This window comes from Salmo trutta, chromosome 12 (genome assembly GCF_901001165.1).
Source record: "Salmo trutta chromosome 12, fSalTru1.1, whole genome shotgun sequence".
In the NCBI taxonomy this organism is placed as follows: domain Eukaryota; kingdom Metazoa; phylum Chordata; class Actinopteri; order Salmoniformes; family Salmonidae; genus Salmo; species Salmo trutta.
The window spans coordinates 35,231,591-35,250,721 of NC_042968.1; the positions used below are offsets into that span (position 1 = coordinate 35,231,591).

The 19,131-nt window shown below is 42.5% G+C and overlaps 2 protein-coding genes across 2 annotated transcripts in view; one reads left to right on the forward strand and one right to left on the reverse strand.

Moving 5' to 3' along the window:
* Positions 1–2,840: 2,840 nt before the first annotated feature.
* On the forward strand, positions 2,841–10,302 carry LOC115203445 (LRP chaperone MESD). Its single transcript, XM_029768130.1, has 3 exons — positions 2,841–3,036; positions 3,664–3,896; positions 9,115–10,302. The coding sequence occupies exons 1-3, from the start codon at positions 2,878–2,880 to the stop codon at positions 9,383–9,385; spliced, it is 663 nt and encodes a 220-aa protein (XP_029623990.1). The 5' UTR covers positions 2,841–2,877; the 3' UTR covers positions 9,386–10,302.
* Positions 10,303–12,062: 1,760 nt separating this feature from the next.
* LOC115203425 (cell migration-inducing and hyaluronan-binding protein) overlaps positions 12,063–19,131 on the reverse strand; it is a gene marked incomplete in the record, with an annotated part of 60,087 nt that continues 53,018 nt past the window's right edge. The window contains 6 exon segments of the mRNA XM_029768118.1: positions 12,063–14,075; positions 15,753–15,853; positions 16,021–16,178; positions 16,283–16,369; positions 16,846–17,050; positions 17,216–17,401. Of these exon segments, the coding sequence (XP_029623978.1) occupies positions 13,948–14,075; positions 15,753–15,853; positions 16,021–16,178; positions 16,283–16,369; positions 16,846–17,050; positions 17,216–17,401 (865 nt within the window).

Below are 19,131 nucleotides of genomic sequence, written 5' to 3' on the forward strand. Positions count from 1 at the left end.
GTGGCCCTTTTTGTCTGAGGAGGTAGTTTACTACAGGGAGTCTAAATAAGGAAATACAGTATTCAAGTCACTAACAGTATCCCACTCAACCCCCAGCCCATCTGAGCAGCGCTGTGTGTGTGTGTGTGTGTGTGTGTGTGTGTGTGTGAGACTGTGTCCATGTACGTGTGTGTGTGCCTGCATGTGTGTGTTTATGCGCGTGTGTGACACTGTGTCTGTGTACGTGTGTGTGACTGTGTGTGTGTATTGTGTGTCTTGGAAGCAGACAACCTAGCTTCTGCTGCTAAGGCCACAGGTTGTGCATTGTCAGTCTCTCTCACACACAGCTGCACAGGGCACGGTGCCATTGGGTGGAGTAGGCCGGAGAGGAAACGTTTCAGTTCATGTGGACTGGCCCGATCTCTGCTGAAGCACTACTGACCCCATGTACTGTGCTATAGAGGGGTGTGGTTAAATGCGGAAGACATTTCAGTTGAATGCATTCAGTTGTACAACTGACTAGGTATCCCCTTTCCTTTCCTTTATAGCCTGCACACTACAGGAGCATTTAAAAGAACAGGCATCCATCCATCCAGTGAAGAGTGAAGTTGTAAGCTGAAGGGTTTGAATCATACAATGACACAATCTTGGGGTGCCCAAGCATTGATAATAGTGGGTTGGACCCATAGAAATGGTGTCACGGTTGTCGTAAGAACGGGACCAAGGCGCAGCGTATGTAGAGTTCCACATCTTTTTTCCAAAGTGAAACTTCAAGCAAAAACAAATAAATCAAATAAACAAACAACTAAACGTGACTACGTGGTGCACAGGCACAAACACAAAACAATATCCCACAAACACAGGTGGGAAAAATAGCTACTTAAATATGATCCCCAATTAGAGACAACGATTACCAGCTGCCTCTAATTGGGAATCATACAAAACACCAACCTAGAAAATATAAACTAGAACACAACATAGAAATATAAACTAGACTACCCCCTAGTCACGCCCTGACCTACTACACCATAGAGAAACAAGGGCTCTATGGTCAGGGCGTGACAGTACCCCCCCCCCCCCACACACACACAAAGTAAATTAAGCAATAAGGATGTCATTTTCCTTAAAGTCAAGTTTTTTAGATGACTAATGTTACTGTCCCCGCCACAACAACAAACAATACTTAAATACATGTTATTTTGTTCTTGAAACATTTAATTGAAATACTGTGGAATTCTATTCATTCCTATGGAGGACTGCTTTTCCTGGGGAATGCCAATATGGCCGACCAGTGGCTTTGAAGCCTCTCAATGGCCAATATATAGATGGATTAGCTGACAACGTCACAAAACCATGCTCATGCTTCAATTGGGCAGAAGTCCATGATTTGTTGTGATTCTGCATGTCCAGATAGCTACCAACAATGACAGGAAACTGCCATGTTGGGAATCGGAAGTGACTTGTTTAAGCTAGTTTGATCTTGTTCTTTATATCATGTCTTGTGAGGTGTTGCCATATTAGCATTGACTAATTTCATGTCAATGCTAATATGTCAAAAATGTGCAGGCTAGCTAACCAACAACTGAACCGATGTATTTGAGAGACAACAGTGGCATGTATTAATGGATTACAAGGGATGCCAGGCTTCCCCCCAAAAATTACCAATAAAATATATAATTCTCCTTCAATTTGCAAGAGGCAAAATTTATCTCACCAGAGAAAGCATCTGAGCGAGCGAAACAGCGCCTCTCCGTCTTTGTATGTGTAGCCCATCTATCTGAGGCTGTCTAGTCAAAAAGAGTATGACATTGTTGCTGCCCGTAGAATTGAATGCAAGAGAAGCCAGCGAGCATTTGGCCTCCCTTGAGAAAGAAGTATTGAATAATAGCAAATCAGCGTTGAGCTAAACTGAGTGAGCTTAACTGTGAATGGTCCTGGCGCACCAAAAAAAAGGGAAGACAGTTTGGATTTGGCTTCACACCAATCACAACACATTGAGAGCAAAACATCCTTGACAGAAATCATTTGAATTGTTGAATCTCATTGTGTTGTTGTCCTCTGGTGGCTAGCTAGCTAAAATTGTCCCTTTCCTAAATTAGCAATGGATGGAGATATGGATTTGGACTTGTGGTTTTACTTAATTCTCCGTACTGGCCAATGATTATAATGCAGATTCTGATCCAACCATAAATTCATACATTGTGCCCCTGGCCTGAGAGGATGGAAGTTCAATATGTAGCTAGATGTAGTAGGCTAATGTTAACTAGCTGGCTCCTCATTGCCCATTGAAGCAAGTTAGGCGAGAAAGCATTTCAGCCAGGAAGCCTAGGACAACAAAAACTAAAAGTGTGTATATGACAGAGTCATAGACCGTTTCATCAACATAAAAGAGAGGATGGCATTGACGTTTCTCTACAAGTAGGGTGAATCAACATGTTTTTTTCTACTTGCACACACACACACACACACACACACACACACACACACACACACACACACACACACACATCAGAACCATGGACAGCCACATCATATTCAGATTACGTTGATTGGACTACACTGTTTTTGGTATCTTTTAGTTGTCACTGTATTTAGATTAAGCATAGGTGATTTGATGATGTTGAAATGTTGAAGTTGAAATGTTGCTGGAATAATGAAGGCAGCTCCTTTTTTCTTTGCGACTTGCGATAACTCTGTGGTTCTAAATCAGTAGTTGTTTAGTAGTCTGAAAATGTTGGAAACTGTAACTTCCTTGACCATGCTGTATATCATGTTAGATGCAATATTTGTTGACTTCACGGGTTTATATACGTGACTTTATTGTAACCAATTCCCCTTTCCTTCGTCACGTCCTCTGAGGAAAGACTCTCAGCCAATCACCGTTCACCATCTGTAAGCATGGCGGCGGACTTCAGGTGGGGATGTGTTGTGCTTTTGCTCTGTACGTATTTGATATGTATTTTAGCAACGGACGGTCAAAATAACAAGCCCAAGAAGAAGAAAGATATCCGGGATTATAATGATGCTGATATGGCACGGCTTTTGGAAGAATGGGAGGTAAACAACACGTTTTTAATTCGGTTAATAGCTGTTTTTCAGTTACTCAGACAGCTGGCTAGCAACTCGGCTAACTAAATGGCTAATCAGAAAGCTAGCTAACTAACGTGCACAACATAATTCCTGTCTGCTCTCAATGATCTTCGTAGCTTGCTAGATAGCTACTAGCCCCAAACTATTGCTCCTTCCTGATAAGGTATAGCTGTCATGCAGCATCATAACTATAGTCCATTGTATTATATAACGTAACTAGCTAACCTTGACCTACTAAGTTAGCTATATGTTAGTTAATGAGTGAACTAGCTAGCTAACCAGGAACTCATCCTGTTTCACGTGATATCCTTTGCAGCAAGGTATCCATCCATCAATCAAATGTATCAGCAGATGGCACAGTGCTATACAGAAACCCAGTCTAAAACCCCAAACAGCAAGCAATGCTCGTTGCACTCTCCACACCAAACTTTCTTTGATGTCTATCTAGCTAACTAGTTAACTAGGATAGCCAATTTACTATTATGTTCCTATTTGAATGAATAGCTTTGTTGCATTACTGAAGTACTTGTCAATGATGTCATTCATTGTGTAATAGCTAGAACTCAGTCATCTCTTCCTCCCCACTTCTTTCAGAAAGACGATGACATCGAGGAGGGCGACCTCCCTGAGCACAGACGGTCCCCCCCGCCTATCGACTTTTCCAAGGTGGATGCTTCCAAGCCTGAGGAGCTGCTGAAGATGTCCAAGAAGGGAAAAACTCTGATGGTGTTTGCCACGGTGGCGGGAGAGCCTACGGAGAAGGAAACTGAGGAGGTGACCAGTCTGTGGCAGAGCAGCCTCTTCAATGCCAATTTTGACATCCAGAGGTAGGCCTATACTTTAGTCTAATGCAGCATTTCTCAAACCCTTCCTATTGTATAATGGCCTGCAAACCTACTGTGCTGGAGTGTGCGCTATTTACATTTACATTTTAGTCATTTAGCAGACGCTCTTATCCAGAGCGACTTACATTTCATACATTTTTTTTCTGGCCTGGCCCCCCGTGGGAATCGAACCCACAACCCTGGCGTTGCAAACACCATGCTCTACCAACTGAGCTACAGAGAAGGCTATTTCACGGTTGGCCTAAGTCTGTACTACTAAGAACATTTTTATATATAAACAAAAATCCCTACTAACTTATAACAAACCCTCCCAAACTCTTCAAACTTTCTCTATCTAGCATTTCTAAAATCATGTTGACCGTAACATCTGTTAACAACAACAATAGCTCTGTTGTCATATCCACAATAATCTTCAACCTGGCATTTCTGCTTTCCACAATCTGAGTCGTGGTGATAACCTTTCCAATGAAAGCTATGAAGTCAGTTTGATTTACTATCAGTGTCCTTTGACACAGCACAGTAGGATTCTTAGGCCATATTGTCATTATTTTTTTTGTATCAAATGTTCTCAAAATGGCCCTATGCAGGTCAGTCAAATTCTTCCACGCCGATCTCAACAAACCATTTCTGTATGGACCTCGCTTTATGCATGGGGGTATTGTCATGCTGAAACAGTAAAGGGCCTTCCCCAAACTGTTTCCACAAAGTTGGAAGCACAGAATTGCCTAGAATGTCATTGTATGCTGTAGCGTTAAGAGTTCCCTTCACTGGAACTAAGGGGCTTAGCCCGCACCATGAAAAACAGCCCAACCATTCTTCCTCCACCAAACTTTATAGTTGGCACTATGCATCCGGTCAGGTAGCGTTCTCCTGGCATCCGCCAAACCCAGATTCGTCTGTCGGACTGCCAGATGGTGAAGCGTGATTCATCACTCCAGAGAACATGTTTCCACTGCTCCAGAGTCCAATGACGGCAAGCTTTACACCACTCCAGCCAACGCTTGGCATTGTGTGCGGCTGCTCAGCCATGGAAACTTCCAATTGAGAGTTTCCATTATCAGAATCTTCCCCTGCTAAGCATGGCTAGCACAGAATGTTAGCAGTCTATCATTTCCAATGAACCGGGCTAGTTTGACTTCCTCTCTCTTTCTTTACGGCATTGGTTAATGGGATAGGGTGTCACATCAAACACTACCACAACTTTCCACTTCGACACATCATTACTCTTGTTCCCTACCTTCACCCTCTTCATGCTCTCTGCACTAGAAGCACCACTGCTTTCAGTAGCATGGTCTCTTTTTCCTGCTACTTTCCACTACAGACCATTCAGGTCCTTGACCCTCATCCTCCCGCTTCATATCATCAGAACGGTCACCCATATTGATCACATTCTAGTGCATCTGTAGCTTCGCCAACCTTCTCTCCATTTCCTTCATCGCTGCATCCTCAACACTCGCTGCCATCACTGCGCGTCGCTCCGAGTCTGGTTGGTTCCATCAAGTCACCATGTGGGGAAGGCTAATCCTCTCACCTGGCTGTGCTTCATAGCAGTTCATGCAGCTGCTGCTTCTTCTTCTTCTTCTTCCCTCCACAGTGGGAGAGGCTATACTGATATGCCTGGTGCCCTCCTTTCCACCTCTATGCCCCTGGCATGTATTTGGTATATTCTAGAGCTAGCACACCTGATTCTAATGGTCAACTAATCACCAAGCCATTGACGACTAATTCAATCAGGTGTGCTAGTTTAGGGCTACAACCAAGTAGTCCATTTTGACATCGAGGTAGGCTCTAATGTTAAAAAGGACAGCTAAAGCGGTGAGCCTTAGTTCTGCTCCTGGAGAGACTGCCATCATTGACTGCTAGTTTCGTCCCAGTTTAGTGCCATCACACCTGATTAAACTAATCAATTGATTAGTTGAATTGGGTGTTTTTACTGATGAACAGGATTGAAGCTCTCTGAACAACACATTGATTGTTATGCTCCTAGGAAGTGATAGGCCGAGGTATGTTTGATAGAATGAGCATTGCACCATCCTGAGAGCTCTTTATAAAGAACAGAGGTGTGATGACATCCCTGTCAGAGGTGATATGATGGCTAAAGAGCTGTAGGTAATGTAATCTTGTTTGGGTTGGCACACACTAGTATGTAACCAAACACACTAATACGTAACCAAACTAGGGTTGCACATTTTGGGGAATATTCGGAGGTGGAAACTTTCTGTGGGAATATATGGGAATTAACGGGAATATATGAAAATTAATACCATTTAAATGTAGATGGGTTTTTTTTTGCATTGGATATATTTACCATATCATATGGAGACAAAAACATAAACCTTTTACCTTATCATAAGTAAACATAATTGCAAATTATTATATCCTTCCAATAGAAATGTTAAACTACTTAGTTACGAATTGAACTTTAATTAAATTAGTTGACTCTTCACATGGGATGATTTCACTGAACAACAAAAGAAAGGGAATATTGAATGATCCCCAATGATCCATCGCATCTCCCAAAAATGTTTTCAACATCTGTAAAATGATAGTCTAGAAACTAAAGCTTTGGTTGTCTTCCATGTCTTCTCCCTGGACCTCCTCAATGTCCACCTCTTGAACATCAGACTCTGAGGCCTCATCTTCACTGTCACTTTCCAACCTTGTTGAGGATGGCTCGTTGTCAGGCTCAAAAAGCCTCAAATTTGTCCGGATGGCCACCGATTTTTCAACCCTTGTATTGGTCAGCCTGTTGCGTGCTTTGGTGTGTGTGTGTGTGTGTTCCCAAACAAGGACCAGTTGCGCTCTGAGGCGGCTGATGTTGGTGGAATTTGGAGGATGATGGAGGCAACAGAGGAAAAGAGCCTCAGATCCACAAAGTCCCTTCCACCAGGTGGCTGATGAGATATGTTGGCACGACTGCCATATTGCATCTCCATCCCAAAGCCCTTGCTTGGAAGTGTACTTCGCCAGACTGCCAAGAACCTTGCCCTCATCTAGGCCAAGGTGGTGAGACAAGGTAGTGGTGACACCATAGGCCTTGTTGATCTCTGCACCAGACAGGATGCTCTTGCCAGCATACTTGGGGTCCAACGTGTACGCTGCAGCGTGTATGGGCTTCAGGCAGAAGTCTGCACGCTTTTTGATGTATTTCAGAACTGCAGTTTCCTCTGCTTGGAGCAACAGGGAAGTCGGCAGGGCAGTACGGATTTCTTCTCTTACATCTGCAAGCAGAGTCTGAACACCCGACAGGATGGCATTTGTCTCCCTCAATCCGTGCAATGGCTACTGCTATAGGTTTCAGGCTGCTTATAACTCTCTCCCAAAATGCATCATCCAAGAGGATCCTCTTGATGGGGCAGTCCATATCGGAATAATGTAATATGGTCATTTCTTGGAGAGATTCCTTCCCCTCCAGGAGACTTTGACATCATTTGACTCAATTGGAGGTGTACCAGTGGATGTATTTCAAGGCCTACCTTCAAACTCAGTACCTCTTTGCTTGACATCATGGGAAAATCAAAAGAAATCAGCCAAGACTCAGAAAAAAATTGTAGACCTCCACAAGTCTGGTTCATCCTTGGGAGCAATTTCCAAATGCCTGAAGGTACCACATTCATCTGTACAAACAATAGTATGCAAGTATAAACACCATGGGACTATGCAGCCGTCATACCGCTCAGGAAGGAGACGTGTTCTGTCTTCTAGAGATGAACGTACTTTGGTGTGAAAAGTGCAAATCAATCCCAGAACAACCGCAAAGGACCTTGTGAAGATGTTGGACGAAACAGGTACAAACTTATCTATATCCACAGTAAAATGAGTCCTATATCGGCATAACCTGAAAGGCCACACAGCGAGGAAGAAGCCACTGCTCCAAAACCGTCTTAAAGCCAGACTACGGTTTGCAACTGCACATGGAGACAAAGATCATACTTTTTTGAGAAATGTCCTCTTGTCTGATGAAACAAAAATAGAACTGTTTGGCCATAATGACCATCGTTATGTTTGGAGGAAAAAGGGGGAGGCTTGCAAGCCGAAGAACACCATCCCAACCGTGAAGCACGGGGATGGCAGCATCATGTTGTGGGGGTGCTTTGCTGCAGGAGGGACTGGTGCACTTCACAAAATAGATGGCATCATGAGGCAGGAATATTATGTGGATATATTGAAGCAACATCTCAAGACATCAGTCAGGAAGTTAAAGCTTGGTTGCAAATGGGTCTTCCAAATGGACAATGACCCCAAGCATACTTCCAAAGTTGTTGCAAAATGGCTTAAGGACATCAAAGTCAAGGTATTGGAGTGGCCATCACAAGGCCCTGACCTCAATCCTATAGAAAATTTGTGGTCAGAACTGAAAAAGTGTGTGCGAGCAAGGAGGCCTACAAACCTGACTGTTACACCAGCTCTGTCAGGAGGAATGGGCCAAAATTCACCCAACTTATTGTTGGAAGTTTGTGGAAGGCTACCCAAAACATTTGACCCAAGTTAAACAATTGAAAGGCAATGCTACCAAATACTAATTGAGTGTATGTAAACTTCTGACCCACTGGGAAAGTGATGAAAGAAATAAAAGCTGAACTAAATAATTCTCTCTACTATTTTTCAGACATTTCACATTCTTAAGATAAAGTGGTGATCCTAACTGACCTAAGACGGGGAATTTTTACTTGGATTAAATGTCAGGAATTGTGAAACTGAGCCAAATACATTTAAACTAAGGTGTATGTAAACATCCGACTTCAACTGTAGACCTTGGCTCAGACAGTCCAGTAGTGTGGGCTCAATAGCATGTCATTAGTTTGCAAGATCTTGAGAATCAGCTGTACATGTGATAGAAGAGTGCACTGTGCATGCAGAGGGTTGCAATTCCATTGAATAGTTGATAGTTTAACCAAAATATGCCACAAAACCTAGAATTGCCTTATGTGTATCCCACAAAAAGGTCCACTGTTATAAGCTAACTTTTTTTGATGAATATAAGCAAAAATCCCATGGAAATTTTGCGGAAATTTCCCGGAAAGTTTCCGAACCTTTGCAACCCTAAACCAAATGCACTAATACTGTACGTAACCAAACAAAATGTTGACAATGGATTAGTTCATTATTGTAAAAAATAAATGTTGTTTTTGCGTGTTTCTTTTTTCTTTAGACTTTGGCTAATGTCCCATGTTGTCCCTCCTCTCCCCTCGTACTGTAGGTTCGTGGTGGGCTCCAACCGGGTCATCTTCATGCTGCGAGATGGCAGCTTCGCGTGGGAGGTCAAGGACTTCCTGGTGGCCCAGGAGCGCTGCGCCGAGGTCACCGTGGAAGGCCAGGTGTTCCCCGGGAAGGCCGCCAAGAAAGATGACAGCGCCAAGGCAAAGCAGCAGAACGAAGTGAACACCAAAAAGAAGGGCAAGAAGAAGTCGGAGGGCAAGAAACCCAACCTGGACGGCAACAGAGCGAGTAAAGACAAGCTTGAACTGTGATTGGCTGATGATGGGATTGGCAGAACAATCACAAGGCCCGTCCAGACCAGCAACAACACCTAGCTTCTTTCACTTTAGTATTTGCAGATCTGAGGCTAATGGGTAGAAGAAAAAATGCATCTGACTACTACCTAGCCTTTCAATCAGGCTTTATGGAGCTGCTACAGATCTGCAGACACTGAAGTGGTAGAGGCTAGGGGAAGGGACTTGGAGAGCGGTTCAACGGTGACTCGGCACAAGACAGTTTTGTGGCACTGTGTACTCTATCAAGCCTATTAAAGTCAGGGTCAATGACTGACCTCAGAGCAGATGTTAAAGTGTAGCTTTGAGGTTTATGTTTTTTTTTACACACCTGTCACTGAGTCTGAAGATCAACATGTTATTTTGTACGGCCTGTCGATGACTTGTCTCTTTTACAATGTAGGGGATGTGTCAGAGAATGTGACATTTTTTATTTTGAAACAATTTATGAATCCAACCAGTGCTTCAATATTACTTTTTGTCATTGTTTTCCACTATATTGTTCAACAAACAGTACATTTGTTAGAGGCATTGTATTTCATTATTCCGATAAAACATTTAAGTAATACAGGAAGTTATTTGAGCACAAACTGATTTTCCTACATGTGCCAAAACCACTGATTTAGAATTGAGAAATGTAAATGTGTCCCTAATGGCACCCTGTTCCCTATGTAGTGCACTACTTCTGACCAGAACCCAAGTACTGCACTACACAGGTAATGAGTTCTATTTGGGACGCACACATAGATGACTGTAATTATTTTTGATTGTTGATTTCTTGTATTCACCTTCAATAATACAGTTGAGTTCAGTATTGACTTGTAGCATACAATTGCAGTGGTCACGTTGTACATGGATTTTCAATAACTTACAGAATAAAATGATTTTCTTTGTCATCCTGTTAAGTTAATGGGTTGCTTTTAGGGGGAGTAATATGTGTGAACTGAGACATCATTCCCTCTGCTCATCATCCTCTTTCACTATTTACCTATTTTCCTCCCCATCTTTCCATTTCTCCCACTTCTTATTCTGGCATGGCTGTCTGACACATCCCTGAAGGGGGGGGTGTGTGTGTGTGTTTGTGAACAAATTAATCTTGGATGGAGCAACAAATGTTGAGTCCACCACATTATGGGGCTATCAGTCTGTAGGGACAGGCAGAGTCATGTAGAGTCCACCGCATTATGGGGTAATCTGCCTGTCCCTACAGACTGATAGCCCCATAACGCGGTGGACTCAACCTGTCCCTACAGACTGATAGCCCCATAATGCGGTGGACTCAACATGACTATCAGTCTGTAGGGACAGGCAGATTACCCCATAACGCGGTGGACTCTGCCTGTCCCTACAGACTCCAACTGTTGGGATTTGTATTGTCATGTTCTGTATATCCCGTCTGGCATGTCTAAATAATGGTGTTAAGCCTAGATTCAATCAGTTCAGCATTAACCAATAAACCTTCTGTTTGTATTGTTCTGATATAATACTTGGGCTAGATTCAATCAGTTCAGCATTAACCTGCTATAACCAACAAACTTTCTGTTTGTGTCACGTTCGCTATCTTCAAACACCCGATCATAAATAAACCAAGGCGCAGCGTGCATGGAATTCCACATCTTTTAATGAAACTCAACAAAACAGGAGAAAAACGAAACGTGACGTTCTGGGGCTGCTCACAGGCAGCTACACAAATACAAGATCCCACAATCACAGGTGGAAAAAGGGCTACCTAAGTATGATTCCCAATCAGAGACAACGATAGACAGCTGCCTCTGATTAGGAACCATACTCGGCCAAAAACAAAGAAATACACAACATAGAATGCCCACCCCACATCACACCCTGACCTAACCAAATAGAAAAATAAAACAGCTCTCTAAGGTCAGGGCGTGACAGTTTGTATTGTTCTGATATAATACTTGGGCTGGATTCAATCCCTATCATCGAATATAGCAGAAGATCCACGTTAAAATGTAAAGGTCATTTCCGATTGAGTGAACATAAGCAGCATTTACCGTTAATGCAGTCTCCGCGACCGCGGAAAAATTACCTTATAATTCTCAATCGCGCTATAAAGCAGATCTTCAGTGCTACAGATTGAACAGAGCATCTGATATTTCCTTTACGTAAGCCGACAGAGCCCCAGTCTTGTGGTGTTTTACAGTTTTAGAGGGTTACTGAGGTCCAGAGCTGGAGGCCTCCACTTAACTAGTAGTCTCTAGCGCTCTCTCTCTCTCTCTCTCTCAGCATGTGAGCATAGCTCAGCATTCCACAATGATTTATAATGGGCCTGGGTGCCACACCCTTTATGCTGTGCTCACACACGCACACAAAGGAACCAGCACATGAGAACCAACGGGGCTGGAGCCAACCAATGCCCCTTGCTGACAGTAATTCCAACCTGCAGAGCCCGTTAACTTCTCCAATAACGCTGCTAGGATAGCATCCCAAATGGCACCCTGTTACCTAGTGCACTACTTTTGACCAGGGCTCATAGTGAATAGGGTGCCATTTGGGACAACCCCAAACCAAAGTGTCTGTTCAAATGTGTTGGCTAATGGTTGAAATGTGGAACTGATGTGTTTCTTGGTTCAAACAATAATTGGATAACAGGTAGTAGAACATCAGAAATGTGTTACTGCAACGTTAACTGGTGTTTCTGTGCAGAAAGTCTTTATTGGGGTACACACACAGGCTTATAAATTCAGTTATTCATTTATTTCTGTACAAAAGTCATTCAAAGATTTTAAGTCATGAGATTGAATTACTTTACAACCCCAAGTCACGTATAATACATCACATCCATTTGGTGTAGGGTTAAAACAAAACAACGCGGTAACTACGATGAGTCATATTATGCCATAGCAGTGTTTAGTATGATTGTTTTGAAATGTTATAGTATTATTATTCTTACATACAATTCAGGACCAGAATACAATACAACTCAAAAGATGTCCCTTGTAGATTTTGTTCAATTATGTCTGTACAATAAATAAGTATAAAATATATCTCTGTTATCAATCTGTGGAATTTTTAAAAACACATTTAAACATACAAAACACTAACAACTACCACGTCCGAAAAAAGACCAGCTATTTCGGGCAAAGGGAAACATTTATCTGATTCTTGCCAGATTTGAAGAAAAATCACAAATTTATAATCAATTTATAAATTGCTTAAATAACATTTAAAGTTTTGATTTGGGAGTATTGTCTAAGACCAGAGAGCACTTTAGAAGTGACCAAAAAATGTCCTTGGATATATTCAGGATCATTTTGGGGTTTCTTTACATGCTGGTATGTTTAATAAAACACAGACCGATGGACCACAAACGTTGATATGAACAGTTATATGAAACCAAACATTACACAATATCAAGTAAGCGATCTAGAGCCCTCACATAAAACACGGGGAAACAGCTTCTCTGGAATGGAATCTTCAGGCCAGATGGACTAAATGTTTGCACCTGGTGCAAAGTCTGGCGCAATGTTTGCACCTGTTTTTTATTCAGTAGAAGGGTAAAAAAGAATTATCTTAATATACCTAGAAGTTTTTTCCCAGTTAATCTTAAAAAGGTCAAATGCAGCCATTTTTATCTCAATATCACATCATTTCTGGGTAACAATTAAGTACCTTAAGTGATTGTTTTTAATTAAAATGGTCAAAAATAAATACAAATAGCTTCTTAGCAAAGAGCAATTTCTCAAGCAAGGATTTAGCTAGGACTGGCTGGGAGTGGTCTAGCTGTTATTGGCAGAGAGGTTTGGAACTCTCTTCGTTATTGGTCTATTAACTAATGGTGATGTCACCAGGCAGGCCAAAACTCCATCCCACCAAAACAGGCTGAAATTTCAGGTGGTCTTTTCAAACAGCTCTTACACTAAAAGGGCATTATCATAATTTCACACTATTATTCCAACCTCAGTGTGGAAATATATATAAAACACCGGAAAATCATGTTTTTGACCACACTGGGCCTTTAACCTGTAATTGACCTTTTGGTTCTACTTTTAAAGTCACTTAATCTCTCTCTATCTTCTACTTCATTGGTCTACATTTTTGTTCTATTGTGTTAAACGACGTTAACTTCCCACTGGAAAACACAGGTGCAAACATTTAGGAAATCTTGTCTCTGAGAAGGATGAAAAACAAGAAATGTTTGTTGGTCATTTTTTCTCTCTTCTCGCGTTTTAAAAGTCAAGTATAGTCAAACGAACGATACAGTCGAATCACTCACATAGTCAACATTGTCACATAAACAGAGACCTGCATGGCGGGAAAGTTGATAGGTGACAGAAAAACGCATGCGTTTGATTGGCCGGCCCACACTCTGTAGCACCGGGTTGAAACCGTCCCTAACCACAGATCTAGGATCAGATTACCTTAATTCATCTTTAGTGGTGAAAAACATCTGATCTTGGACCAGTAGTTATAGGTACAACGTTTACCTACTCCAGTGCTTAGGGGCAGTGTGTGTGTGTTGTGTGGGAGGTGTAGTCTCGTGTGTGCCCCCCACTACGCCTGGTTCCTCCTCTCTCCTCTCATAGCTTAGTCTTCTTGACCACAGGGATAGGGAGGACTTGATGGATCTTAGCTCTCTCCTCATCCACCTCCATACGGACCCAGTCAGGTCGAAAAGTGCCCTTGAAGCCTACAAACGTTAGCTTGTCTGAAACACAGAGAAATAAAGAAACGCTGGCTCAATGTCAGCTGTTCACATTCTGAGTATACACAACTATTTCTCTCTCGTCAACAAATCCACAATAAATACAAGAAACAAACAACAACAAATAACACAAAAATCACCCCCAAAATATTCCTAGAAGGACAGAGCATGAAAGGGGGAGAGGGGAAGAAACAGGGGAAAGAGGAGGGAGAAAGAAAGACAAAGCGAGCTAGCTGGCATTCCTCCTCCTCCATTCTCCAACACAGCGCATACCACTGAGGCGTCTCACCCTATCCAGGAATGATTTCTACACAAATAGAACATTTGTCGTCTCTGGAATTACACCCCACAGTGAGAAAAATGTGTCCCGCAGCCTGCTCCGGGATGTCTAGGGGCGTAGAATCTATTTAGTAGAATGTACTGTATGATCTAAAATTAGAATCAGAATTTGGAGAAGGATTTCTGAATTCCAAAATGTGGGTTGTGTCATGTGACTTGAAGGGGAGAGGGGTTAAGTATGGAGGGATGGAGAAGAGGAAGGACCCTGCTGCTCTGGCATGCGGCGAAGTATTGATTATCCTCCACACAAACACACACACACACACACACAGAGAGAGAGAGAGACTGAGAATAGCTGAGTCATCATTAAGAATCAGGAAGGCTATACTTTGTTACATAGGCTACTATGAATCAGCATTTATGAGAGATTGTATGTGAAACACTGTCAGCCCTGAACACTAAACACTGACAATCATTACAAGCCAGATCATTTTGAATGAATGAATACACCTTTAGTAAAAGTTGTCTTACTGTATTTGATAAACAAACAGCAGCAGTTTAAAACATTCAACAGGGTTTACAAAACGTTAGTTTCTGAATCACAACAGTATACCAATAGCACCCTCTAGTGTGTGTTGGTTGAAATCTCCTCTAGGAACTATTCCTAGAAATCGAGAATTTGGGATTAGAATGGTTCTATCTGCATTTTTAGTTATTAACACAGCCTTGTCCTAAACACCCTGATTCATGTTGTTAAGTTAAAAAGCGAGTTCAAAATTGCTCACACCATTCAAACCAATGAGGGTTCAGAACTATAAAGCTAATCATCTCAGGATCCTATTTTTTCAGATAGAACCTTTTAATTCCAAGAAATAAATAATTGTTGAGCCAAGCCAGACCTGTTACTCCTCAACTTGAGGGTTTGGTCACCTCTAAGGAGCTACAGTAGTTAGTTAGTTACCTCTCAACTTGAGGGTTTGGTCACCTCTAAGGAGCTACAGTAGTTAGTTAGTTACCTCACAACTTGAGGGTTTGGTCACCTCTAAGGAGCTACAGTAGTTAGTTAGTTACCTCTCAACTTGAGGGTCTTGTCAGCTCTAAGGAGCTACAGTAGTTAGTTACTTACCTCTCAACTTGAGGGTCTTGTCAGCTCTAAGGAGCTACAGTAGTTAGTTAGTTACCTCTCAACTTGAGGGTCTTGTCACCTCTAAGGAGCTACAGTAGTTAGTTAGTTACCTCTCAACTTGAGGGTTTGGTCACCTCTAAGGAGCTACAGTAGTTAGTTAGTTACCTCTCAACTTGAGGGTCTTGTCAGCTCTAAGGATCTACAGTAGTTAGTTAGTTACCTCTCAACTTGAGGGTTTGGTCACCTCTAAGGAGCTACAGTAGTTAGTTAGTTACCTCTCAACTTGAGGGTCTTGTCAGCTCCGAGGAGTTCCAGTATTCTGGTCCAGGGACCCCGAGTCACCAGACGACCCTTAGACGTTATTATGACGATAGAGCTAGAGAGAGAAAGAGAGAGTGAGGGAGAAAGAGACAGAAGTGAAAGAGAGATGGGGAATGGAGAAGAGGAGACAGAGAGGCAGGGAGAAGAGAGAGTTAACTTTGTTCTTCTCAGTGTCTTCCCATTCTAACATGAAAAAGTTAGTGTGTGTGTGTGTGTTCTTACAAGTCTGTCAGGTTGTTAACATAGCTCTCTATCTGGGCAGGTACACCCTGCAGTATGGAGTTCCTGAAGCCTTTGCTCTCCACCAGTCTCCCATCATGGCCGTCCATCACCGTCAGCTGCACCCCATCATCTGGCTGGTACAACTTCCTGCCGTTAACCTGCCCGGCAACCACAACATCCAATCAACCATTAATGACATTATTGAATAACTTATTGAATAACTTTTTACACACAGAGAAAGCAAACACACACACAAACACACCTCTGTGTAGGCAAAGTCCTCCTTGATGTGGAAGAAGCGTGTGTTGTAGGACTCCAGCTTGACCTCCAGGAAGTGGTCTGTGGTACGCTGTGGAGGAAAGAGAGAGAGGAGAAGATAGATAGATAGATAGATAGAAAAGAGAGAGAGAGTGAGAGAGAGACCGCGAGAGAGAGAGAGAGAGGAGAGAGGAAAGAGACAGAGAGAGAGGAGAGGAAAGAGAAAGAGCGAGAGAGAGAGCGAGAGAGACATTTTAAGTGACTGACACTGGTATAGAAATGTCAATCCTATCCACTGCTGCAGAGATTTATTGATGAGATGCCGAGACTCTTTCTTCTCTTTCTTTACATGACTGTATCAGTAACACTATATAGAGAGGTTGTAAAGGGTTTCAAACACGGTGAATATACTATGAATAATAGGAACTAGTGTAATTAGAATACTATGTACTAGTACTATGAATACTATGAATCAGTAATAAACAGTTTACATAAGTGTTTGATTAACTATTTTACAAAACGATGCACAGTGCCATTTGTGACTAACAGACTGAGCTCTGTCCTCACCAGCTTGGCGCTGGGCAGTTTCCTTGGCATGGGCACATCTACGATGGGCATCTCTGCATGCAGGGGGTAGGCCTGTGTCATGCAGTCACTGGGACTGCTGCCCTTAGGGATAACGGCTGTGATTTTAACCCTCTCACAGCCCTTCACTGAACAGAAGGCAAAGTCCTCCTTCTCATTGTGGGCCTTCACTCGGAGGAACAGCAGGCTGAGAGGGAGACAGGGGAGACTAAGAGTTAATAAGGATTCACTGGGAGGAACAGCAGGCTGAGAGGGAGACTACCTACTGTACTCATCAACTGCACATTCTTCCCTTCTCTCCCCGATCCTTCCCTCCTCACCCTCTCTCCCCCCTGCCTCCCACCCTCCTCACCCGGTATCTTCCTCCCAGTAGTAATAGCCTCGGGACAGGTGAGACTGGTTGATCTTGTCTCTCTGTGTGGTCCTCATGAACACACCGGTCTTCCTTGTCTGCTTGGTCAGACGGTTGTGGATGTCTGAGATGATCGTGAAGGTGGTGCCTGGCGGGTAGCAGAAGCCCACGTTGATCCAGTCGTTCCTGGAACACACACACACACACACACACACACACACACACACACACACACACACACACACACACACACACACACACACAGTTAATCAAGTATATCAAAAAGGACATTTTACAGGAGGCAGCCCAGCACTGAGCTAGAGCTAAACAACTACTCCCACTCACCTGTCATATTAATTAGTAAACACACCATGGACAAGTTCAGGTTAGTCTCTCTCTGTTTCAGTCAGCTTTCTTCTGTTTGGTGATAGTGAAACTAGAAACTAGTGAATATGACTCTGCAGTCCCGTGTAGCTCAGCTGGTAGAGCATGGCACTTTCAGCACCTGGGTTCGATTCCCAAGGGGGACCAGAATGAAAAAGTATTGGATAAGAGCGTCTGCTAAATGACGCTCAAGGCACCACAGACAGTAGTCCGTACGGCCCAGTACATCACTGGTGCCAAGCTTCTGGCCATCCAGGACCTCTATACCAGGCGGTGTCAGAGGAAGGCCCTAAAAGACTCCAGCCAACCCAGTCATAGACTGCTCTCTCTGCTACCGCATGGCAAGCGGTACCAGAGCATCAAGTCTAGGTCCAAAAGGATTCTTATCAGCTTCTACCCCCAAGCCATAAGACACCTGAACAGCTAATCAGATGGTTACCCGGACTATTTGCATTGTCGTCGTCCCCCATTTTATTGGTCACATACACATGGTTAGCAGATATTAATAAGTGTAGTGAAATGCTTGTGCTTCATGTTCCGACAGTGCAGCAATATCAACAAGTAATCCAACTCCACAACAACTACCTAATACACACAAATCTAAGTAAAGGAATGGAATAAGAATATATACATATAAATATATGGATGAGCAATGACCGAGCGGCATAGGCAAGATGCAATAGAAGGTATCAAATACAATATATACATATGGGATGAGTAATGCAAGATAGGTGAACATCATTATTAAATTGGCATTAATAAAGAGACAAGTGATCCATTTATTAGAGTGGCCAATGATTTCGAGTCTGTATGTAGGCAGCAGCCTCTCTGTGTTACTGATGGCTGTTTAATGGTCTGATGGCCTTGAGATAGAAACTATTTTTCAGTCTCTCGGTCACACACTTATCAACAGAATACGTGGTCATCCCTATTGCCTCTGATCTGGCGGACTCACTAAACACAAATGCATCGTTCGAAAATGATGTCTGAGTGTTGGAGTGTGCCCCTGGCTATCCGTACATTTTTAAAACAAGAACATGTTTCTGTCTGCTTTGCTTAATATAAGGAATTACAAATTATTTTACTTTTGATACTTAAGTATATTTAGAACCAAATACTTTTACTCAAGTAGTATTTTACTGGGTAACTTTCACTTTTCCTTGAGTAACTTTCTATTAAGGTATCTATACTTTTACTACATATTACCTCAATTACCTCGACTAACCTGTGCCCCCGCACATTGACTCTGTACCAGTACCCCCTGTATATAGCCTGTATATAACCTCAATTACCTGGACTAACCTGTGCCCACGCACATTGACTCTGTACCAGTACCCCCTGTATATAGCCTCACTACTGTTATGTTATAGTTGCTCTTCAATTATTTGTTATTTTTCTATTTTCTTATTTTTTACTTCAGTTTATTTTAGTAAATACTTTCTTAACACTTGTTTTTCTTAAAACTACATTGTTGGTTAAGGGCTTGTAAGCATTTCACTGTATGGTCTCCACCTGTTGTATTTGGTGCATGT

Coding starts and splice junctions, on each gene's coding strand:
- LOC115203445 (XM_029768130.1), top strand. CDS start 2,878: ATGGCGGCGGACTTCAGGTGGGGATGTGTTGTGCTTTTGCTCTGTACG. Junction 3,037..3,663: donor GGCTTTTGGAAGAATGGGAG/GTAAACAACACG, acceptor CACTTCTTTCAG/AAAGACGATGACATCGAGGA. Junction 3,897..9,114: donor GCCAATTTTGACATCCAGAG/GTAGGCCTATAC, acceptor CTCGTACTGTAG/GTTCGTGGTGGGCTCCAACC.